Here is a 27,018-nt window from a genome sequence, read left to right on the forward strand (position 1 = left end):
TTTCCAACGGTTTCAATAGGATGGATAGACCTATGTACCAGGAAATGGGGGTGAAAAAGTCATAACTGGGGATTCTTCTTTATCTTTGAAGACTATTAATGATGATATTACACCCACATCAAATTGCAGGCATCTCACTGAGAACTGTATACAACAAACAGTCAACACTGTGCTATTACGTCATTAAGAATTATCCATGCTTATACAGTATCAAGGCAAATAGATACACACACCCTAATGTCAACGACTGATGACCTGAAACTTGGGACAACCACTAAGCCCAATGCATGCCATTTCCCAATCTCTGTTGTGATACTTATTATGTGAAAGGTTAGCGATGAGTACGCTCTTATACCCTCTAGCCACCATACTTATCTGTAGCCATATCGACCACAGGTATATTTCTTCAAAAGGTTAAATTCCTCCACTAACTAGCTTGATAAAAATTCTATGCAGCTGTGCAGTAAAGATGTTGCAATGCTATGTACTACTTCAATAACAGAATGACATCTGTATACACTGTTCTGTAACTAGTATCTTATGTCAAAAAGGTTATCTAATAAACAATTCCTGCACCGTGACCACTCGATTTCACAATGTGCATATATGTAAGCATAAGGTACTTACAAACTGGACTTACAATCTCTCTGAACAGCATTTTAGGGGATACAAAAGCTTACATGTCCAAATTAATATTTATGAAACCAACAACTGTTTGTTCCTATTCAGTATTACGCTAAATCAAATCTTTAAAATCAAAAACTTCACTTCAAGAATAAAATGAATTGAAATAATGAACTGTATGAGTTTTCAATTGCTTTTCTTCAATAATGATGACTAAAACAATAATTTGTGGTTTGTATTGCCATCTCACAGCACCTGACTGGATTTCCTAATCTGACACTAGAGGGCGCTCTTCAGTAAGTTTAAAAAACTGCAGTTTAATATTCCATTGATATCTACAACCTTCATGGTTTTCATTTTGACGGATTTGTATGTAGTAGGAGGAAATTTTCACTTACGTATGTTTTCCCTTTCATGTGAAAACGCAAATACTTTGTCTGAATTTAATCAAAGCCTTTGAAATGAAAATTTCAATGACAATATCTATCGAAGAAAATATGTCATATAACATTCTGCCCAAGAGTCTATAGAATATTAAAATATACTAGGGATTTAATGCATAGACTGAATGTTAATGTTGCATGGATAAATTCCTATACAGTAAGCCAAAGTCACTTTTGCTGAAAGCAGCAAGTCAAGGTTGCATTATTTACACAGTGTAGTCATGAAGAAATGTCCAATACGTGATGCTTCCACAGAATATCAATGACTGTCGTCTGATGCAAAGAGGTTCAACAGTGGGAGATACTCAGCTGTATGATAGCAGGCGTATATGTTACCATAAAATTATTCTAGAGTTACATGGTAATGCTGGGCAATTCAACATTTAAGTTTATTGCTTGAAAAGGATTTTTTTCATCTTTATACTCATACCTTTGGTATGGACATTTTTAAGGATGAAAGATGAGAGCAGTACATTTATAGAATAAGTTTAAGAACGTAGAGTTTCAGAATTTTTTTTAACCATGTCCTGCCTTAAATGCCATTCTTTTCAAAATAAAATGCCACTTCTCAAGTTATCTAAAATTATCTCATAATGACAGCAAAAATTGTATTGATCCCACGAAAATGACAAATGGGAAACCAAAATCAGGTACAATTATCATCTTAAGTCATGAGATCACGACAGAAAAGTATATTGCTGTAATGAATTAACATAAATTTCTATACATGAGTGCTGGCGACTGAGAGCTGTGGAATTTTACACCTTGGACACAAACACTGCAGCATTTCTCAAATGTAGCCTGCCAACATTCATTAAAAAAATGAATATCTAATCAGACCTCAATATACCTGTTTGGCATCGTTTATCCTGACAAAAACCTAAAAATAGTTGTATCTTGAAAAAGGAAAATTTATCATTTGATAATTTTGTCAACGTTTGGTTTTAATAGAAGAAGAAATAAAGGAATACAATAAATGAAAGATAAACAACATGTATGTAACGTAAACAAATGACTGTGCAAGTCAATTTTTGTCACCTGTATAAAATATCACCCAGATAAAAATATTAAAAAATTTGGTCAAAAGCTGAAACTAACCAGAAATAATGTCCATTTTGTCTAAAATTATCAATATAATCACCAAAAAGCTCATAAAATTTACTAAAATGTTACACTAAAATTTTGATGGGAAAAATTGTGGCACTCAAAGAGTTGATTAATAGCTTTCATTTAATTGTATACATAAAATAGAAAAGGAAGAGTTTTTGTTTAATTATGAAATGAACTGTACTCCTACAGCATCAGTTTTCAGTACAGTTCATGAAATTCAAATAACTGCATATTTGTGCTTTTCAAGTGATTAAACAATGCCACACCTTTGCCGGAAATATCAGAGGCCTTACATTGTACACAAAGTCTTAAGGTTGTGCATTATGCCAGGTGTATATGTGACAGAAAATCATTTCTTAGAACTCCTGGTGGCCTCCAATCAAGAGATCTCAACTTGAAGGTGGTGTGTGTTTATTCTGCTTGTGGATGGTTGACAATGACAATGTGTGTAGAATTACTTCTCCATAGATTCCGAGTCAACAGAGTTGATATTTGCCTTTCTGCTTTAAACCTGTTGTGGATCACTCACCCGTACAGTGGTTTACCTTCTCTAGATCACCGAGGTTTTGTGGAGGGACTGGGAGATCACTAATCCTATACGGTATGGTCGGACTGGCACACCTGGGAGCTGGTTGGCCAAAGGGCTATTTTGTCTACACTGTCTCCTGTCATTCATCCACACAAGGTTTAATCCCCCATCATTCAATAGTATTCTTGGACTAGCACACATAGGGAAGTTGGGGTTGAAGGGTTAATACACAGCTTGTCTACATCTCACCCCTGTTATTGAATACTGTTTGGTTTGATCCCAAACACTGGGGATGGCTGGGTGCATGGAAGGTTTATCCTAGACAGTTATAGAAGCACTTCATCAGTGATGTCCAGATTGGCTGGTTTCACTTTCTCGATCTCTCTTATCTTATCTGTTCTACCTTATGACTAAGCTGGGGAAAAGCCAGGGTTATCTGCACCTACTTTTTAATCTTAGAAGTAAAATAGGGAAACGCGTTAGACAGCAGATTGGAAAGTCATACCAGTTGATCCAAATACAAAACATATGTTACAAAGTCGAACAGCTATCAGAGCCGTGCAGACTTCCTTTATAAAATGTATTCTATTCAGTTAATATTTGAATTTACATTGATTCCATCAGTAATATCATCTTGAAGGGTTTCTTACATATAATTAGTTTTTTACCACTTTTGGAGTCTTTTTATATGAACTACTCTGCTAACAAAATACTTTGCTCATCAGCTATTCTCCCAGTCATCAAAGCTCCCTGCTGAAAGTGCTCATGTCAGTACAGCATATATCAGATGAAACTTGATGCGTACTACAATTATTATTCACTTCATAGCAAGGGTTACATCATTATTACTGTTTGTCAATCAATAACATGGGAAATAGTATTTGGTTAAATGTGATAAAGAATAATTACTTTTTTGTTTCACAAACACAAAGATTGTATATTCTGACAGATGACTTTTAGTACAGCTGATACATTGCCTTGTCATGATGTGTTACAGCATTTCTAAAAGACAGTGTATGAACCTCAACTATTTCAAAAATTCCAATACCAATTGTTTCTCCGCACCCTACTTTGCCAGATTTATAGACAAACCTTTTCCCCTTTTTTAGCAGAAGGTCCCATACCTGACCCAAATCAACTGTGACTCAGATCAGTTGTAACAGTTAACTGTCCCTTCTCTTTCCTGTCAACATCTTACAGTGTATATGTACTTTCTGTAGCTTTCCTGTGTCTCAAAATGGTTTCAGTAAAATGCAAATCAGATATATTCAAACCATGATTCTTTATAGACTCACAATGATTCTACAACTAGATCTCATAATGTCTTTTCAACAAAAGCCATCAGCAATGTTATCTTCTCTGCCTTTATTGACATACGTCAAACGAAACTGTTTTTCCTTTCAGATGAAAAAATAAATGACTGTGAAATAAACATCTCAGTTTCTCCCGTCAACCATGATTCAATCACCAGGCTCATTATTTTTGGAATCGAATGGACTGGAATTCAGCCTTCTCAAGTGGTGAAGATAATTACAATGTGTATTGTGTTTGGCTATGAAGTGAAAGAAAAATATCAACAATGTGTATTGTGTTTGGCTATGAAGTGAAAGAAAAATATCATACTGGTGGGTGAGACTTTTGAAAATCTGCCAATAGTGCTGACCTTATTCAAATTGTTCGGGGAAAGTTTGAAGGACTAAACAAAACAAACACAATTACTCCATCCCGGCAGGCTGTTCAACAATCACCTCACCGAGGACATTATATTGCAATTACATTATAATAGTCTCATCGTCTTTGAACTAAAACAGTTTCCAGATTTCAACAAATATGACAGTTTATGAATTAAAACAGCTGGTGAAATCACATCGACATACATGAAAAAATCAAAAGTAAATTTACTTAACTGACACAGACACACACTTAAAACATACAGGTATACAAACAGGAGAAGGCACTGAACTACTTACTTGTATGTCTTGAAATTGAATGGAAAAAATCATAGGTTTCACCTACGCAAACACATACATTCCCATCAAAAGGCAAGCAATTTTAATACTTGAGTATGTTTTGAATGAAAAAACATGAGAGCTCTTCACACATACAGATACTAATAATGCATAAGATTTAATACAGTGACACGTTCTCACACGAGTGTACACGCACACACACATGCTTGAACCTACAGGCAAGCAACTTACTTGAGTATCTGTGTCTCTGCTTCAACATGACAATACTGGAGACTATTCTAGCCCGGTGTGCTCCGTTGCGAACTCCCAGCTGTCGGAAATCATTTTCAGTGAGACAAAACAGCGACTGCACAAAGAGACAAGACAGAGAGAGAATGAGCCGGATTAAGATTTCTGTTTGTAAAGTAGGATTATTCAGTTCAGAGGTTTTTGAGTCACTCAGTTACATAAGTCTCTCTGATTCATCTTGCCATATGTAAATTACTACGTGAGTGCTTTTAAAGGGAACCTCCTACAATCAAAAGCTATCACCAAGCAACACAGTTTGACTGTCAATGGCCTATCGACTTGAACTCAAAGTGGGCAAATGGTCATGCTTGTCAGTTCATGAAGTTTATTACACAATATTAATCATTTACATTACATGTAAGAACTACAGGGACACAGTGACGCTGTCGCTGGCATTCACAGATAAATCCTGTTGTCACGGTAACCTTGAGTTCGAGCTTGTCACCACACTTGTGATTCATGTATATTCAATGGTTCTCATGGCAACAGTCATTCTGTCAAAGAGGTTTAAAATGCACTAAACAGGCTTTGAGATTCTAAATCCGTAGTCATAAATTTATCTGAACAAAGACACGCCAACTATCTGGTAAACTCTCAACACAAAACAACAGTTTGGCGTTTTACAATGTCATCAACACATTGTCCACACCACACAAACTCTGAAGCCATAAGATTTACGAGTATTTTATATGGGACTGGCACACTGCTTGGCCGGAAGTCATCAGAGCCAGTGCCCCGGGACATGTGCTCAGAAAATGTCTGATATGATACAATCAAAGATAAGATACACTGTTATTTGGGAATTGGAATGTTTAAGGCCCCTGTATGCCTTGTAAGTGCTACAGGCATATCTGAATTTGATGCTTTACAAGGAACTGAGTGAGTTTTATTTACGTAAACTAAACAAAAATTACACCATCAACCAGTACATAAACTATGATATGCAATATAATATATGTAGCTATTGTAAAAAATATGAATCTTTTATTTCAGTTAAAGCCGTGAACGTTTGAGAATTTCACCAAATCACAACAATATAAATTGTATATGAGTATTGCAAAATATATTCCAATGTTAACATCCCTTCCAATGTTCTTGAAGAGGTCATATTTTGCTGCTGAGCAACAGAAAAGAGAGGAAATTACCAATATTCTGCAGGGACTACTTTTATTTTGATGGATCGATGACAGATGTACTTCAAGAGATTGATTTTTTCTGCCCTTGACTCCAAGTTATAGTTTAAAGGTAATGAATCATTAGAATGGTAAATGCTAGAAATCAATCATGGCAGATTTGGGATTCCATTATTCAGGGTACTTGCTCTCACTCCATGATAGCCATATAACTCTAAATCTGATGTCAAGAATGTTTCTTTGACCAATAATAAATGGAAGATTTGTAGATGTACCGGTAGTGATTTTAAGGTCAAGGTTATGCTACATACAAGATCAGTTGATGGATAAAAATGAATATGTACACCTCTCCCCCCCCCCCCCTCCTCTCTCTCTGATTCTGAGTTCTACAAAACCTTCTTTCCTCAAAATTTGGTTCTTTTCATTACATGACACATAGTAAATTTCCACAAAGCAGATTCTTGGAATTGACTATGGCAGCAGGAAGTATTAACACCAATGTCAAGGCAGTAGGAAGTATTTACACCAATGTCAAGTGGCTATAATCATTCGTATCAAAAGTCCCATCAACCAGAAAATTTATGTTGCTACTGAACATTGGTTGTATGTATGGAAGAAGTTGAACTCTAAATAGTTTTATTAGCTTATCTACTGGCATGACTGACCCAAATTAATCTTAATTTCCGAAATTTTTTACCTTTGCCAAACTTTGGAGATTCAGGGTAATTATTATTTCTGCTTTTCAAAGTTTATTTTCATGCTGTTGTTTTGTCAGATTATGACTCTGGCTATGTCAAAGACATTGTGTCATCAAGTTGTACGCATAGTTCAAGAATTCAAAAAAAATACCATTTCACATTCTAAAGAGGATCAAAGAAATAATATGTTTTCAATGAAAAACTTTATTTAAAATATTAAAAACCGACAGAATGATGACAAAGAGACAATCTATACATGTTACAGCAATATACATTATTCAATAGTGGTGAGAGTCATATCACCTGCAGTCATCATTTTACAGCCTATATTTGATATTTAAAATGCGACCCTTGCAGATAACATATAAGTTATTATAAGCCTGTACCATTAAATATTTAAGAACGTACTTTCTGCAACTTTTCACGTCAGACAAAAAGAAATACAAATGTTTCGCATTGATACAGATACTATTCATTGATATCAGTGTTCAGTAATCTTGATCAAATCAATCCACTTGGACTTTTCTTTTGTCTCATTTTCAGACTGACAGAAACAATGCTACATTCCTAAAAAAGATTTTTTACAAAATTGAATTCTTGAGAAAAGTTTCCACTCCTGAGCCCCATGACAGACTGTTGACATGAAGTAAACTGAGATGATTGATTGTAAACTTGATATATGGGTCACTGAGAATTTAATATTGTCACCAGCATGGGGGGATTCCAAGTGGCGGTGTTATGATAGAGTGTACCTTACATCTTGTTGATGATCTGGAGTGGTTCACGCATACATGTAAGTACCACACACACACTGAATCCGAAGGCTTCAGGACCATTCCATACCGATCCGGGTCATTTCCAAAATTGGTGACTCATTATGATAATGTATTCCGGCTTTTAGCCAATCATCGACCAGATTACATCATTAACAAGCGACCTAGCGGCTGATATAGCTCCGCTGTGTTTATGTACAGAATAACTATTTTTGACACATGTTGATGAAGAAGGTGGAAATCTTTGATAACTCAATGCAGTGGCCAGAAAAAAGTGGCTAAAATAAGCTGCAAAAATACAAAATTGAAGATTTCATCATACTTTGAATATATCACATCCGATCATCCCTAAGAACATGTCAACCAAAGCTATCTGATGAGTAGTTTTTTGAGAATAAAATATTCTGACCAAAAATGGCAACAATTGCCCCCAAAAATAAAAATTGCAGATTTCATCATAATTTCAAAATATCACACTTAGTTCATATATACAAACCTGTATACCAAATTTCAAAGCTGTTAGACCAGTACTTTTTGAGAAACGCATTTTTTGACCAAAAAATGGCAAAAATTGCCCAAAAAATACAAAATTACAGATTTCATCAGAAATTCAATATATATTACTAAGCTTATCTGTAGAAACCTGTAAACCAAATTTCAAAGCTATCAGACCAGTACTTTATGAGAAACACATTTTTTGACCAAAAATGGCAAAAATTGCCCCAAAATTACAAAATTGCAGATTTCATCATTATTTCCATAAATATCATTTAGTTCATCTGTAGAAACCTCTATACCAAATTTCAAAGCTATCAGATGAGTAGTTTTGGAAATACACATTTTTTGACCAAAAATGGCAAAAATTAACCCAAAAATACAAAATTAAAGATTTCATCAGAAATTCAATATATTACTTAGTTCATCTATAGAAACCTGTATACCAAATTTCAAAACTATCAGACCAGTACTTTTTGAGAAATACATTTTTTGACCAAAAATGGCAAAAATTGCCTTAAAAATGCAAATTTGCATATTTCTGCACAATTTGAACAAATCTGAAATAGATCATCCCTAGGGACATATGTACCAAATATAAAAGCTATCTGACCAGTAGTTTTGAAGAAGAAGATTTTTAAAGATTTTTTTACCAAAAATGACAAAAATTGCCTTAAAAATACAAATATGCAAATTTCACTACCATTTGAACAAATCTGATTTAAGTCACCCTAAGCAAACTGCATATCAAATTTCAAAGCAATCGGACAAGCGGTTTCAGAGAAGAAGATTTTTTTACCAAAAACACCAAAAAATGCCCCAAAAATACAAATATGCAAATTTCACCATGATTTGAACAAACTGAAGTGAGGTCACCCCAAGTGAACTGCATATAAAATTTCAAAGCAATTGGACTCGTGGTTTCAGAGGAGAAGGCAATTGTTGACGGACGACGACGGACGACGACGGACGCCGGACGACGACGGATAATCAACCTATTTGATAAGCTCCGCGTCGCTGACAGCGGAGCTAATAAAGTACAGGTCACACTAGGTCACAAATTATCCATCATGTGTGATCGGCAGTTTTGGGCCGCTTATAATTAAGCCTCTGTCTTGTGAATTTCCACAAATTTCAACTGTCAACATAATCCACATGTTCTGCAGAAGATCATGTCCAACAACGAGTCCGATGAGTGAAGAAATATTCGAAATATTTACGATTCATTTCTACCCCAAGTTTATCGATTTCGCTGACAAATACTGTTATAAAGGTTATTTGTGTAGGTACGCATATGGCGTTTTGCAAGAAGGAAGAGCGATGTCAGGGCTTTAAAATGATACCTGTTTTGTAGTTGTCCAGACTAAAAATGGTACGTGATTTTAAAAAATGTGTTGACAGAGTGGCCACACAACTGTTCGACATACGGTAGAATTTGTGATCGCTGCCATCTCCGATACAAATGGGGTTTTCTGAACGATCTGTGTAGGTACACGATTTATATTTAGCAGGACTTCAGGCCAGAGTCCAGGAATCACAGTGATATATGGGGTTTGGTTGTCTAAGCCAGAATAAAAATGGTACGCGGTTTTGAAAATGTGTTTTGACAGAGTGGCCACACAACTGTTTGACATAATGACAGAATACGGCGCGATCAGAGTTCGACACAGTATGGCGTACGTAACCAAGGATGTATGTGGAGGTTGCCAGGAAATACAATTTTTACTGATGGCGCACTGGCCGCTGATTGGCTAATGATAGGGGAAAATATTATGGTATAACGTCGCCAATTTTGGAAATGACCTGGACTGCATACAGGCGTTACACCTGGTCTTTCCTGATTTAGTTTATATGCGGCTTCAAAATAAACACTATGGAGACTCTCTCATTACCCGACATGTTTGTGAATCAGTGGGTACAGCTTGTACATACTGGTAGTACACCCTTGAACTCACAATAAATGTGAACTCTGAGTAGAAAGTAGTTTTGAGAATTTCTGGAAATTTTGTTTGTATCAACCTCACTATAATAAATTAAATTAATATTCAATAGTTATTGGGGGGTGGGGTATTACCAAGTACTGTACTTTCTAGAGTCAGAGACACATTACCAAGTACTGTACTTTCTAGAGTCAGAGACACATTACCAAGTACTGTACTTTCTAGAGTCAGAGACACATTATCAAGTACTGTACTTTCTTGAGTCAGAGACACATTACCAAGTACTGTACTTTCTTGAGTCAGAGACACATCAGTTTATTTTGACTCTTTAATTACAGGGTACAGAACTTCTACAATAAAAGACATGCAGTGATTTGAATAATCACTCTACCATAAAGCTTTTATGACTAATGTTTTGTACTAAAATATTATTTTCTATTGTAAAATTTGAATTTCTGCATTAGAAATAGAGGTTGCAGGAGTTTCCTTCCAGTGGGACTTCCACATAGTAGATATTTGTTACACTCACGTTTATGACAACCTTACAATCCATAGACCACTGGCCACTGATCGGATCATCACTATTACACTGGAATGACACCCAAGGGAGTTTGGTACACAGAAGCAAATTGTCTCACGGGCACTCTGTTGTTCTGAATTGATAGTCTGAATATAAACTAAGCTGCTTATATGTAAATACGAACTTTGATGATAACTGTGTGAGAAATTTATAACAGAATGCCGTTCAGATTGAAAAGCCTAATTAGCTACAAAACCAGATAAAGGTCGGACGTGTCTACGGGAACGTCACAAGCGACCACATCGACCGTATTCTTTCGATGCTAAACGTCGCGGCGGAACGACGCACGCATATATACGCGTACTATAGGTACGCGCGCGACCTGCACTGTGTCGTTTCACATTATGATATATATACACAAGGGTATGCAAATCATTTCTCGACGATATTATTTACCGATGAAACGAGTCGAGTTCCGTCGCGAAAACGACGTATGAAATTTGAAATGGCATCGTAGCACACATCAAGTTATTAAAATGATTGACATGTAGTAGATATTCGAAATATGACCGAGAATAAATGCATCGCTAATCCTGACTATGTGCGTTACAAATTTCCGTTATCCGGTAGCGACTTTGGATGTTCGAACGTCGCAAAATACGCTAATATAGCAAATGCTGTTCTGTGGTTTCGTCATGCGCAGAAGAAAGGACATATTTTTTATTTTTCTTCGTAGTAAAACCTTCCAATATAATATTCAAAAGAAGAACATTTAATTTTTTTTCAGTTTTAGTGAAAGCCTTTCGATAGAACCCGAAAGATTATTTCAAATGTGCATTTCTTTTCACTCAGTCTGTTTTGGTTGCACTGAACGTGAACAAGCCTTGGAGGTCAAGGGTTACATTTTCACATTTTTTTTCTTTGTTTTCATTCTGTATTTTACTTTCTATCGTCAGTGAATTACATTTTAAAAATAAAAATTTTGTTTACCTTTAGCGGACGTTTTAGAGGGTAATAGTATCTGTCCCCCCTGTCCCCCCTTTTTTGTAACGCACATCGTCAGGTTCCATGTTCATATGAGCATACCCTTGTATATATACATCTCTGAGGCCGGGACAGCAGACGACAGTTCAGAGGCGCTCGCGTGCATAGCTGTCGTCGCGTGCACGTTCCATTCCAGCCACCGCGCTCATCATGTACACGGCAGTCATAGCAACGTACCATCGTCATTCTAGCGCTTCATGATTGCGGTAGGCCTAAATACGCACTGGTAAGAACTCTGCCGTGCATGCCGCGGTGCAGAGAGACCGGGCGTGAGAAAGAATAATCAGTTAGGTGAACAAGCAGAATGCGACTGTTTCTTTTGTATTAATAATACCTCATTTTTTTAGGCTTTTTCTTCATTTTTAAATCACGATGTAAGTTCTCCAGCGGCAAACGGAAACTAAAATACGAAATCATGTTTACACGCTTATACACCATCATTTAAGAACAACAGAATGCCCGTGATTGTCTAAGAAGATCAACTTTCCCTGAAGCGGGACATAGCCTCTGATTCCTTTTTTCCAAGAAAATGCGAACACTCAAACACTGGCATTGGTGCTATGAACTACAAGGAAAGTCATGGGAGGGGACTTTGTGTTTATTTTACATCAGCAGAGCCTATCTGAATGTTTGTATTGCAAGACAACACCCTGTTGTAAACTGCCATAATGACTATAACCATCAAATTCTTTCAGAGGTCACATGAGGTCACCTGGGGTCAACACAGGTCACAGCGACTGACTATCAAAATGCCTTGCTTTCACTGAGGGAGTCACGTCAAGTGAACACTATGCAAGCTATGCCATCAGTAAGATACCATTTTAAATGGTATCTTACTGATGGCATAGCTTGCATAGTGTTCACTTGACGTGACTCCCTCAGTGAAAGCAAGTAGCTGAATTATTTTGACTATAGGAAAAGGTGATATTTAGACTGCATGGAGCTTTTTAACTGGGAGTTAAAATTTGACAACTGTTGACAGCTGGGAGTAGTTTGACAAACACGATCTGTCCCAACATAAATTCCTCATTTTCAGAAATCTTAACCTTATTGTATTACCATGACAAATTCAGATAAACTCATACAAAATTGAACAAATTAGCCTAATTGACTTGGGCAATTTGCAATTAATCAGGTATACTGCTTGTCATCAGCTTCTTACTACATGTAAGTGATATTTCTATACAGAAGATGTAATCATTTCTGTTAATTCACACCTGGCTGCGTCTATTTTTCTGGCATGCTATCAAACTACAACTGCAATAAATATGTTGGTAGATCAAGTACTGAGCATTATACGCACAGGAAATGGCCACATAAAAGAATTTATTCTGCTGCCCCTCCTTCTACCTTTGACTCCAATGAATGCAATAAATTCAAAAAGCGTCCAAAGGTATTCATTTTTTACATTTCCAGGTTTTTTTCCAACTGCTTTCAAGACACAGCCTTGAACACATTTTGTTCTTTCAAGCAGTACACTTCTGAATATACAATGATTTTTGTCATGATAGCTGAATGTCACAGGAACTCCCGGCTCCACATGCACCTATGTCAGTGTATCGAGGTTGGCCAGGAAATATTGTGTTGTTTCTGACCCCATACAAATCACATGCCAAAGAAATTGTTGAAAGTTTAAAATTACTTAAAACAAACCAATAAAATCTTTCCTCAAAAGTAATTTTTTCTGCTATTGAGGAGATTTCATTAATTAGTACTGTATAACAAATGGGTAAAAAGAATCAGATCATTTTGGTTTTGTAAATGAAAATTCAGATTTCTACCTCTGCACCTGCCACTTGTTAAAATTTAACCCAAGAAATCATGCATCAAACACATTTGTCAGTTAGACACAGCAAAGGACAGCCGCCATTAGTGGATTTATGTGCAACACCTGCCTTGAATTCAAAGTTACAATTTAACACATCAGACAGTGCTCAGACGATGAGGCAAGAGTTAGGTAACACACTGAATATGAATGTGTCTGTATCTAAAGCAGACAAAATATAGATTGATCGAGCACTGCAATTTTCCTCAATAGCAACTCTTACCTACAAATTGAGATCTAACACGTTCCATTAAATATTTGAATTAGTGGGACAATTCATAAAATTAATTGAGTTATATCCAACCTTCTGCGCATGTTATTTTCAAAGAGAGAGAAAAGGAGACAAAAAAACTGAGAATATCTCCTGACAGATGTGCAATGTGTGATTTCAATGACTGATGACATGTGCAAACATAAAACCTGGCATGTACCAATACAGTTTCCCAAGTGCTCATTTCAGCTTTCATTTACACTTCAATGTCTATTTCATGCCATGTCACGATGTTATATCTTCATCTGTCAGCAAGTACAGTTATCAGTTATCATCACCATGTTTAGTAGAAAATATATACATGTGTGTGTGTGTGTGTGTGTGTGTGTATATATATATATATATATATATATATATATATATATATATATATATATATATATATATATATATATTGTTTTCAAGATTGAAATTTCCAAAACTCAGATAGTTTCACTCTCACAGGATATTTTTCTGCAGAAATTATCTGGGTGTGTACAGGTTACAAGTGTATCATGTTCACTGAAACTAAACACAGGCAAATATTTAGAGTACTGAGAATTTTGTTGTCAAATTCTAAAATTTTCTGCTGACAACCTTCAACTATTTGCTGTTAACTAGACCCCATTAAACAGATTACCGTACTTCATAAACCAGGACAGAGGCCTAAAATGATGTACAGTATAGATGCTTCTTGCTCGGTAGGGATCAATTTTTCATTGGCTGTCACTGAACGAAATATGGCATCATATTGAAAATTCTCCAATCAGCTTGCAGCTTTGATACAAAGTTGAAAATCATGATGGCCAATTTTATTTGTGAATATGTTTCTTTTGAAGTGACAATATGGAATCTAACAAATCAAACTGGTTATTGCTGATAATGATTATTAGTATTAACCATGATTGAAGTCTTTACTTGAACAACACACTGGGCTGACGAACTTTTACATGTACCTCCATCATAGGAAAATGACCATTTGTCAACATACAAATTTTTTAAATGGCCACGGTACTAAACTCTTGAAATTTTTCTACTAATTGAAATTAAAAGTGATAACCATAATTTGTTGACTCAATTGAAATAACATAACAGATGGGTTTTTACTAAATTTTGAGGTGAACAAGATTTTTCGGTTTTCACAATGAATCCACACTGGTCACAATATAGCTTTCATCACAAGAGTTAAATTTTGTTAAATCTGTCTCCCAAGCTCATATTGCCTCAGTAACAAATTTCCATGACTACATCTTGAGTTGTCCAATTTGTCTTGACTGCAAAGATGAAATAATTTAGACAGAATGGCAAAAAAGGGTAAATTTTCTAGTCATGAAGCCAAATGTATTTAATGGGCAGATTATATACACCTGAAGAGGCCACCTGGATAAAGAAACAAGATATCTCTGGCATTATACACTGTATTGCTGATCACAAGATAAGGATCTTGCCTGAACACATGAAAGTGATAACATATAATATCCCAAATATTATAAAAGCTTTCAACTGTCACGAAGTCAATAAATTCAGAGCAGTTAGTGACATTATAATAACTGTCATAAAGTTATTGAAAATGTTAGTAATTTTGTGATGGACGGTCAGATGACTCAACTAAATTATTACTCTGAGATTCAATGCAGTTGGCTGACATCACATCATGATCTGATATTCTCACTTTCTTGTATCAGTGATTAAATCTTCTTCCCCAGTGAGTGCCACAAGTGTTGGGTTTTTCCAAGCTCCATGCTTTCACAATTTTCTCAGTGCTATCACTATGGTTTGCCAACCTATCAGGAGGAATGTGTCATCTAAATGAAAGTTGGTTATCCAATCAACTGAAATGTCTTATCTCCATGACTTCAAAGGGCAAGTTGTAGATGTCATCATTATGAAAAAGCGGTAGAGTCGACATACCATAGGATATTTATGATTTGTATGTACACATGTATACACTTTAGAAAATCAATTATTTCGGAGATTACATGAAAGCTGTGTGTACATGCAGCATGTCTGGAATACAGATTACCAGTAATAACTGTAAGGCGTGGAAATCGATCATTTAATGGGGTAATTTTCAGCAATTCCATCGTTGTGGATGAAAAACATGAAAACAGTATTTCACTCTCATCAATAGCAGACATCAGTTTTTAACCAAATGCTGACATAGCTACTGCTGATGATTATTTGTTTTCAATTATAATCACAACATCTATGCTGTGCTGCCCACGGCAAATTTCATTCTTCATGTACGATTCCTTCGGTCCAAAAGTAATTATCTTATTTGATTTGTCAATTAATCTACTAAGAAACAAATTGATGTTGCACTTATAAAAAATAATATAACACAAAATGAAAACACAATTAGGCTATAATAGCAATTTTAAAAGCTGTACTACCTTTTGAAATTTAATGTTACCATGTCAACATGTAGATTTTTACCTGCTTAAGTAAATGGCTTTCTCCCTAAAAATAATAAATTCATGACAGGAGAAAATAAATATTTTGAGATTTCAAAAATAGAAGCAGGACAGGATTGCATAAATCATTATTATCTCATTCATTAAATTTAATATACATAACTTCATGAAACACTATTCATCCTAGAGTTCAGTTGTAGGAGAGTCCAGGTTGATGAACATAATGGTAAGTACATGTATCCAGGTGTCTGTGTTTATACGCACAAATGATGTCACGACGCATCTCATCCATGTCTATCACTGATTGAAACTGTCAGTCATGCATTGATAACAAGGAAAATTAATCATCTGTGCTTGTCAGATAAGTGCAACTTTTGTAAATTGCTTTTATTCAACAATTTGCTCTCCAGCAGAATTTTTTCAGCCTGTTTTCAAATCAGTGCTTTCAGTCTGATATGACCCCGAATACCATCTTCCATTTCAAAAAGAAGAATTGCTCAATATTACAAATGGTACTATGAATTCTATGAGCAATTCATTGATTTTGCTCTGAATGGATGAAGAATCTTGAGGGAAAAAAGAACGATTTGGCTTTCAACGTTTTGAAGAGTAAATTAGACCTGAATTCTTCCAAGTCTCAGATGAAAACATGGAACAATTCTCATTTCTTACAACACCAGACATTTCAATAACAGCTCGGCAGACAAAATTAAACAACACTTGATGTGTGTATGCAATTATTCTAGCTGTATTCCTTCAATTGTAGATAACATAGAAAGCATATTCACACACTTGTTTTCATGAAATACTATCACTCAGAGTACATTGTAGGTTTTGGATTATGGGTATGGATAATCATAAACATTACACTAGTATATAGCTAAAGTTCCTTTCCCTGAATTTCAAACTTCATTTGAATGGATGTGGATAATCTTCAGTCAATAGTAGTAAAGTGAATGGTGATTGGCTAATGAAATTTGAATGAATACATTGTAGCCACCGAAGAGCTCCTTAGCACTGCCATAATGGATGCTGTCAACCAATGCTATTACAGTTTAAAGACTCCCTAGCTGAGAGGAATATTGACACAGGAACTGAGACTGACAGCATTGCTAATGTTGTGACCTAAAATGACCTTTTTTATCTTCACTGATGGGGCAGTGCTGTAATCTTAACAACAGGAGAAATTCTTTGTTTATCTACTGAAACATGTTGAATTGTAAGACATCTGAGTAGAAACTGTTGTGCCCTTCTCAGAGCACAACATAAAGATAACATTATGCCACATAATATGCTAGCATTAAGCTTGGGAATTTGTAGATGACATGGTAGATTAAATTGAACTGTAGCATACAACATACATCCTGGAACCTTATAACACAATATGAATCAATCATACTAACAGAAGAAAATGCAAGATAGTACATCTTGTAGGCAATCAAGTGGGAGTCAACGCTGTCACACACAGATGACAGCTCTGACTGTACACTCTAATTCCCTGTGCATCGTCACCACCTACATGACACCTACATTCATAGCACTCCTGAAGTGAGAACAAATCCCCATCAAATCTCCAACACTCGCTTTCCCTTTCAGCATAAAACTCTGCCAAACATCTCCCCTTATCTACAAAGTCAGTGTAAATGTCTGCAGCATGTGTGTTAACGATGAATTCCACTGATGTGGTGCAGAATACTGTAATCAAATAAACTGTTCTCATTACCTTGAAATTAAGTATATCCATGGTTTCAAGAAGGTTAGGATGATATTTTAATGACAAATTAGGTATTATCCTCTTATTTTTCATCTGGTAACACAATTACCTTTGCCCTGACATGATATTTTTGCAATTAAAATGCATACATGGTATTAAAAAATTCTGGTGAGAATATTTCTTCTTGTTATTTTTTCAGTTTTCACAATATGCACAAAAGAATTACAGAAAAAATAAACTGATTTTGAATGCAGGATTCAGAACTCTACTTTCACATAATCTTCCCTGTAAAGCCACTGATCTAAGTGTAATTATTGAAAATCAGACGCAGTATGTGATCCTGTCTAACACGCGTTGCTGTCTACAGACCGTAACTAGTGGAAGATCTGTGATTATCACAGTGTATCAATTCTAAGTCATCTTAAGAGAATCATCTCCTGATAAAAAAGATCCTTTTGACATTTGATTTCAGAGCTGTGCTGTTTGTCATTTTTTAAACAAATGAGGTATCCTAGTTTTTCCTCAACACCAATCACACCATGAAATAATATTTGTAGCTAGCTTTCTATCCTAGTATCACAAAAATTAACGGGGCTAGTCTGACCACGCAGGCACCCTTTTTCCAATCATTCCACAATGACCTATCCAGATGAAGTCACTGGGTCCTGACATAAATTTGTAAATTTTCTCTCATATAAGTTAATTGTTCATAACATTTACATTTTTCTATGATGTGAATATGAAATACTCTGACAGCTACATAGGGTCCACGCAGCTGCTTCTCTAAGCTTCTAATTCTGAAAGGAAAATCAGCTATAGGTTGGAAATCGCAGGGCACAGTTCCTTTCAGCTGCTATTGAGTTCTTCAGAAAGGAAATAATTATTCTGCTTCCATTCGACAGTCTATTGAGTAAGTATTCCTTTTAGTCAGCTGGCTTTAATTCACTCTCAATAGATGAAAAAATGGTTGGTAGAATATTGAAAAATGTCGCTGTATAAATTTCCTGTTTGAGCCAATATATCAAGATGTGACAGATTTTTATTTCTGTAAGCGATAATTCTGCCAGTCACCCATTAGCAGGTCAATTTTTGGCAGAGCTGTTTGCTCAATAATGTTGGTTTTCCTTTGTGAAAATACAATAGATTTCCTCTCGATTAGCCTAGTGATTATACCCATATGGCTTGTGTTTCAATAAAAGTAAGCACATTTGAAGGACAGTTATTTTGAGAGTGATTGTGAAAAAGCAGGAAGTCTGCTTGGAAGCTGCCAGTTGGGACTGGATATTTTGAAAAGCTTATCTGAAAAAGAAATCTTTGTCCCCGTCTTTCTCATTGTTCGGAAAAAGTCAACATTGTAAGATGCATAAAACTTCACTGTGTGACGATATAAAGGTTTTTTTGAGATTGGTACATACATTACCAGTGAATTACTCAGATCATGTATTATATGTCTGCAATCTTCAATGATGAATGTAACTAAATTTTACTTGTTTTCCATAATTTTGAAATAAAGTTGATTCACAAAGGGCACAAAGCAATCATGATTCAAGGCATTTCAAAATTAAAAGTCAGTTTTATTTTGAAAATGCTCTAACTAGCATCCAGTAAACAGTGTTGGTACTGGTTCCAACAAAAATGCCATACTGTTGTGAAAAAAAATTCAGTAACAAGAACTATACACCAGTGGTAGCTGGAATAAAAGATATGTCATAATCATCACTTCAGGGTCACGACCTTACATGAAGGTGGTTAACCAATGACAGCAGTTTTTTTTTTTATTATCAGGGGGAAGTTCAGTCACAGACTTCAGTGGCCAGTTTTCATGATAAGAGGTGTAACCAATTTACATAACAATGAAAAATTTGCATATTTCTTTGTTGTAAAAATGTATTCTTTTACATTGAATAGATAGCTGAAAAAACAGCGAGGGCAAACCCCCATCCCTAAAATCCCCCTTGTGTAGAACCCTGGACTTGCATTGAATAGCCACATGACACCCCTTGATTTTAATGTACATCAATTATACTTTCATGTGAAACATGACTAATCACTCAATATTTGGATTGCCGATGAGATATCAATGACTGTGATGCATGGTTGAGAGAAATTTGAAAGGTTCGAATAGGCAGTCTTCCCAAATGAAAAGGCTGTTCTGATGTTTATTCAATCAGCTGCCAGACCAGTATCACTACATTTTAATGCCCTCCGATATCGATCAGATGACACAGCAGCTGTTTCAGCAAGTTCATTCTCAATTTGCTATTATTCTCTTTCCACATAATCACTCATATCAAGTGCCTATACAACTCTTTTCTCTGCCTTCTTTCATAAAAAACTCTGACCCTTGACCTCAATTAGAAACGGACAATAATCTCTATTCTCCTCAGTATTGATATGTATCATCTGATGGACATCATATTTATATCAGATATGTGCAAGTTGTGATGAAATCTCTTTCCACCAAACCTTTTATCATAGTAAAATGGACTGTGTTCTGTGTGAGAAAGTATGCCAGTGGCAATATCAGGTTTCCTTGCTCAAGTACTACCAGAGATTTTCAGTGAAATGGAGAAGGCAGTGAGTGGTGCTGTACAGGATGTGGCAAAACATTATCCAGGCACTACTGTAAATATTTTAATACTACATCCGATATTGAGTGCACCTTGCATTTCTCCAGTAACTCCATCAATGCAATCTGTGTGTAATTTTCTAACATAACACTGCATTCTGATATGGACCAGTATACGCTACAAGTTTTTTTATACTACACACCTGACATGGGATGTTATTATTTTGCACCTAGACAAGAAATTCGGCTTGACTACTGAAGTTAATTTTTATATATTTTATTAATTTTAAGTTTTCCGATATCCTGGTTTTTGCTTTTCTTTCTTTCTAATCTCATCATTTGTCACTTCTTCATGAAAAATTCCTCTTTTAAGTATTTTCACTTCTTTCATTTGCTACTTTTCTCTTGAATTGGCAGCATATCTCTTCTCTCTGGCTGACTCAAATCCACAGAGCAGTTATTGTACATGCAGAATCTAAATGTTGAATTACATGTACCACATCCAGAAGTCTGTCAGTCAATCAGATTGCTATTATAACCAACCAATCGTCTCCGCATGGCAGACAATTCCCTCTGTTAACCATTGTAAGTCCTTTCCATTGACATACTATAGAGCTCTCTCAGACACTGAGGCATGGATAAAACCATAGCATACTTGGCTTACCTGCACTTCAGGACAAATCCACTCCTATTCATTTACAGGTTTTATTGATTGTGTGGTATCAAATTTCTAACTGATTCATTGCCTTGTCACTCACACACAAACACAGATTAATCACAACCATTTCTACAAGTTAATATTTAAAGCAATAAGAGTGTAATGTACTGTGACAGTTAAGAACAGAAATATTTTCCAAGCATATATCTAGACTGTTTCTGAGATGATATAGAAGAGAACTGATTTTAAATTTTACATGGTACACACTTTCTTACGTTTGGTCACAGAAATACCCAGGCTAGTGTTATTAAACTACATCTCATCTATCAGGTCTTGACCTGACGATTTTATCCAAATAAAATATTATTTTAGGCTGTCAGTAATTCCCCCAAAGCACATATATCTTACGTCCAAATTGAGGTCTACTTTGACTATTATTAGAAGGAAAATCTTGATGAGCTCATTTCTCCTGGAAAGCCAATTTAAATTTATCCCTCCAGCAATAGTCCTAATTTCTGATTATCAGTAGTTGACCTGTCTTGTCTCATACACAAAGCTTTTTCATTTTCCTTGACAAAATATGATTTATTCCACATACACTGACGTTGTGATCAATCTCGTAAATTTACAAATCCATTTGGTTCATGTGAGTTCAAGGTTTCAGCTGATGTTTCAGTAGCATAGACTTTGCTATGAACAGGAAAAGCAATTTATTTGAAGACTTAGTATTGGCTTTATAATATACAGCACTATACAAATCAACTATGGTATTCCATTGCTGTTACTGTCGGACATTCTCCATTCACTAAGCTTTAAATCATAGCTGCATACTTGTCACCAGTGTGTCCACCAAGCAAAATAGATGTGCTACTGACTCAGGATCAGATCTCTCCCTGAAAAGAATTTCACATGTAACAATATACTGGCTGATATAGGGCTGGTTACAGTCAGGGCTGACGCCAAGTAATTTCCAGAACCCCTACATTGCCTCAAAGAGTTCACAAATACCAGGAGTTAGATAGTACTCATTTAGAACAAAAAATGTGGCAGTTTAGAAATGAGAGTTAGATACTAGACACTACGTTAAACTGTGTGCTGCCTATATCAGTTGAGTTTCTGGTCATGGATAGCTTATGTATGTTTTATCTTTGCATTCAGGTTGACAAAGACAAAGAAATACAATCCAATATTACTATAATACAATAAATCACTCACGATTCAACAATATCCTAATTTGTTGAAAAGCAAGACAGTTAGGAACATCCCTCTCCCATTCAAAAGTTCATTGGCTACTTTGACAAATCAATACATTCCATCTTTGGCAATTAACAGGCAAAGTCTTTGTCTTAATTATTCCTTCATCATTTTAAAACAACCTGATGTGATGTAAAAAAGTTTAAAAAAATGTTAAGTTTCACTAAAAGATGGCCTGTTTTTTTATGTTATATGTTTTGTTGTCTAATCATAGAGAAAAATTCAACTATCTTATGCGTAAAACAAAAATGAAAAAATGTATCTCTGACTATCCTCTCTTAAGAAATGCTCAGGATATTGTAATAATCATGCTAGTATTTTCAAAGGGCTTTAGTTTCAATATTTGGATGTTCGAGACATTCTCTGGGATTTCAATTTACTCATTTATTGCCAAAACAATAAAATCTATAATTGTTTAACATTTCACTGGGATTAATTTGGAGGATTCCCCTTTAGCAAAAATAGTAAATTAAATTCCATTGAAAAATAAATGGTTTTACAAAATGGAGGAATGAAAAATAGAGGTGGAAGAAGAAATGAAAGGGTGAAAGTTATTCTGAGATTTATTTAAGTACTAGATAAAGAATGATTTTCATGCTAACAGGCAGATTTTAGGTTACAAATATTGAGAAATGTTTGAAAAAATAAATCAGTTTTTTTAAATATTTTCAGAAATGAAAGATGGGACTGTCAAAGCATGATTGCCAATGAAATGTTGAATGGAATGACATGTGCACATGGATATTCCATCTTCTCCTGGGTCAACACTTTTACAACCGTACTTCAATAGCAATCCTGTCATATACTGACAAAATTCCATTTATCACTCTCTCACTGGTAATTCCACAACTACGGTACTCTCATATTGCTATGTCTGTGCCTAATCCCAGTGTATATACATTCTTGATGTCTGCAACCATGTGCATGGAGTCATATTTCATTTGGTGGAATACAGCAGTAGCTTACGGACGCTGTAAAAATGTCAGTTTAGTATTAAAAGTGATTTATTCAGATCGCAGTCCCCTCGGCCCACTGTGTTCAGATTTAGATGCTTTGTGAAAATTATTATCGCAAATTTGAATTAAACTTTCAATGAAAGTAGCAATTGATAAGTTTAGGGAAAAAATAATACATGTGAAATAAAGGTTCTGATTACTTTACAATAATAATCAAGATATATTGTTTGAATTTTACTCCATTGTGTGATTTACAATAGATGTGTCTTCATCCATCAAAATTTGAAAAATTCTTGTGGACAAGAAACTCTAGAATGATGTAAATGAGAAAATGAAAATCTCATGAAATTTTAAGTGTTGTCCTGTCTGATTGAGAAAGTTTCATGACAAATTGTTGTGACAAAACCTTTTTAATATTTTTGTGATTACAAAAGTCGTCATTTTTTGGCTAATTTTAAGTTCAAGGTCTGGTAACATTTTCAACAAACCCTTCACCACTGTTTCCTGTGATACAAGTTGCACCATACCAATGAAAAGGAATAGGGTTATACCATTAATGCACAGGGGTGATCAGGTTAAAGATACACATCATAGCATCTCGGTCAAAATGAACGTTATATATGTCAATCTCAACACCCTGAAATTGTAATATGTATCTTGCTCATTTATTAAATGCCTCCCAGCAGTAGCTCTTAAAAACGTGATGAGATCATAAAATTTATGTCCTTGATTTGCAGTGCCCGTATTGGTAGAAATCCGTGTGTAATGAAAAAAGTCTTAATGTCTTTTGCCATATAAATGTGTAAACTGAGTCACTGCACATTTCTGGTTGCTGGTTAGTGACAATAAGTTACACTTATGTCATACATCTATATAATGACAAAATTCTCACGAGGCAGAAGATTAAAACTTGTCCAAAAGTAATTAAATAATTCATTATAAAAAGAACATAATTTCATGATGTAAATGTCACGTTGAGAGATATGAATTCATTTCCTGGCTGATTGCGGTCAATTAATATCAAATCCTTCAAACGAACTGGAACACCACATTCACAACATATTAACTATCTTCATTACATATTCTATCTCCGTGCTACTCAGACAATTCAACACCATTTTATGTTATCTAGAAAGTAGTTCAATAACAGAATAGATATGAAATCACTGTACGACTGAACAGCTGGAGTCTGGCTTAGGAGTCGCAGTATGCGTTTTGAATTGAAAGTAAAAAATGGCTGATGCATAAAAAAGACATTAATCCAGTAAAATTGTGCTTATTCCTTTAGATTGTATCTTTCATATCATGATGCACTACATCAGTAGAAGATATAATCTGGGACATTTCGAACAAATACATCTCCAATCAAACATACTGTGAGGGCAAATCCAATTTTTAGTGACAGTCTATATGACCATTATCAGAGGAACTATCACTTGAGGACTTAAAGCTGGGCCTGACTCCAATCAATAAACATATAATTTTACTGGTTGAAAAATTAGCTGACTTCAGAGTCTACATCAAAGGCATGCTGGTTACAGTAAGATTCTTGCCTATACTGTATGGTAGAAAAAAATGAAACAGGCAATTCCCATAAAGTTCTGATAGTAAATCAGTTGGTTATTGTTTAAATAAGAGAAATCAATGCTCATTTTAGTCAAGCAATTCACTACACTACACTACACTACACTACACTACAATACACTAAACACTACACTACACCAGAATACACTACACTACACTACTACTGTTAACAATGAATGAAAATTTAAGAAATGACACGATTTATTACACTTGCAAAATCTGTGTATATACGGTACAACGTGTCACCAAAATATTAAATAGTACCTGATTATCATTCCTAATGTTATGTTCAAGGATTCAAAATCACATTTACATCAGTGAAATACAGTAATCATGAAATTTTAAGCTTTATACACCACCACACACCTGTGATCAGGTCCGCTGTCCCCATGAAAATGGGTTTAGGCTTGCCCGTGGTGGTGAAGGGTTTCATTGAACTATAGCACATGCATGTATACATGTATGTGCAGATTGCTATATGAGGGCCGGGTGTTCACAAGGTTTAATGACACGAATGGTTCAGATAGATTTGTGAAACTGAGAAAGTGAATATGTACCTTTAAGAAGTGAAAATTCCATGAATAAAGATGAAAGTGAAAACATCAAAGATCTAAACTTTCAATTTCACCAATTTGGAGATACCTTTGATTAGTTTTTGTGAAAGAAATCACATACACTACATACATCACATTTGGAAGCATTGCTTGACAAAAGGTGATGTACAAATTCAGTATGTTATGAAAAGTATTGTTTTCACCTGTATGTTATAAATGTCTAATAAAGTTTGCAAACTCCTCATTTTTGCACAGTTAGCAGAACAGAACCGATACAGTACATGCAGAAGTGATAAAATTGCACTTGTATAATTTTTACTGTAGACTTAGTACCCAAGATGGAGGTTTTGACACCACGCAGTATTGAAATCAGCAGCTACTGTACCGAGGATATATTAGAGGCAGTCATAAGCACCAGAATGATAATCTTGGGACATGAATCAACGCTGCGGCATCTCAAATATTCACTAGAATCAAAATTTACAGCTTTGGCTTGGGATTTGGCTCCTATTCTGGGTTAGCCCACTCTAAACACAGCGACCATAACTGTTCTAGGTGTAAAACTTAATGGTCACTAAGGTGGCCGTCTATGGGACTTTCGGTACACTTCACACAGGCTGGTGGGAATCGGAAAAGAGCCGCAAAAACATATGGTAAATGGGCCAAGCTAAAAACTCATTACAACTCAAAAGAGAAGGCTGACAAGAAAGAGAACAAAATTCTTAAATAATCACAGAGGATTACAATAAATGGCTTTGATTATTACACTTTTCCTACCACAATTGCAACCAATATTTAGTGATCGGGAACAGCTGCATTTGATAATTCCTTCTCTCATGCACATACTGCACTCTAAACTGACAGACTCCGCAATGACAATGACTGTCAGGATTTAGAAAACCACTACATCTTGTTAGCCCATGAATTATTCATTTCACACTGGGACAGTGTACTCACTCTGTACACAGAGAAAGCTCTCAGAGTGACTTCCTTGACATTTTGATTGTCCCTTCATGTGATACGAGTTGACATTTTAATTTGACTGCTTGTTGTACATATAACTGTCCTGAAATTAGTATTTTCATATGTCACGTACTGCATCAACTCTGGTTTCCCCTAGGCAATATTTTCAAGATACGTCCATATTCTACCTGTTAAAACATTAAACATTTATCTTTGGGGGAAGAATCTCACTTAAGCAGCTTTTACTTTTAATCTGTTTTTACCTTGTAGTCATAATTTGGGATGTTTTGACTTCTCTCTAAATATAACCATGTTTTATATTCTAGATTGTATATTTTCAATATATTATTTCACTAACATGCCTTAAAATTCTCACTTGTGATTTGATTCACTGAAAGCTCCTGAAAATTTCTTTGCATCAGCCCTACCAATTAATGTACAGAAAATATGGATAATTTTCCCTGTGCCATTGAGAACATTTCCAGTGTCAATTTGGCATACAGGGCACACTGATTTGAACTGAATCTAAATATCATGACAGATATGTCAGAAAACCACTGTACTCAACAATCTGCCGAGCAAAACTGATATTTTACCATACCAGTATATTGATGGTGCAAATACTGTGATCTGATTGGTTGAGCCTTGAAAATAAGTTACCATGCTATTTTGCAATATAGCACAGTTGTAACACGAACAAGTTATTACCT

At 35.3% G+C, this 27,018-nt stretch overlaps 1 protein-coding gene across 12 annotated transcripts in view; it reads right to left on the reverse strand.

The window, feature by feature from the left end:
- The window catches only part of LOC139152471 (breast cancer anti-estrogen resistance protein 3 homolog), a 105,335-nt gene that overhangs the window by 25,422 nt on the left and 52,895 nt on the right, over positions 1-27,018 (reverse strand). For all 12 annotated transcript variants that reach the window (XM_070725620.1, XM_070725616.1, XM_070725618.1 and 9 more), the window contains one exon: positions 4,908-5,022. In XM_070725620.1, coding sequence (XP_070581721.1) covers positions 4,908-4,935 — 28 coding nt within the window. In that variant the 5' untranslated portion in view covers positions 4,936-5,022. The remainder of the gene's footprint in view (positions 1-4,907; positions 5,023-27,018) is intronic.

The sequence above is a fragment of the Ptychodera flava genome, chromosome 16 (genome assembly GCF_041260155.1).
Source record: "Ptychodera flava strain L36383 chromosome 16, AS_Pfla_20210202, whole genome shotgun sequence".
Taxonomy (NCBI): Eukaryota; Metazoa; Hemichordata; class Enteropneusta; family Ptychoderidae; genus Ptychodera; species Ptychodera flava.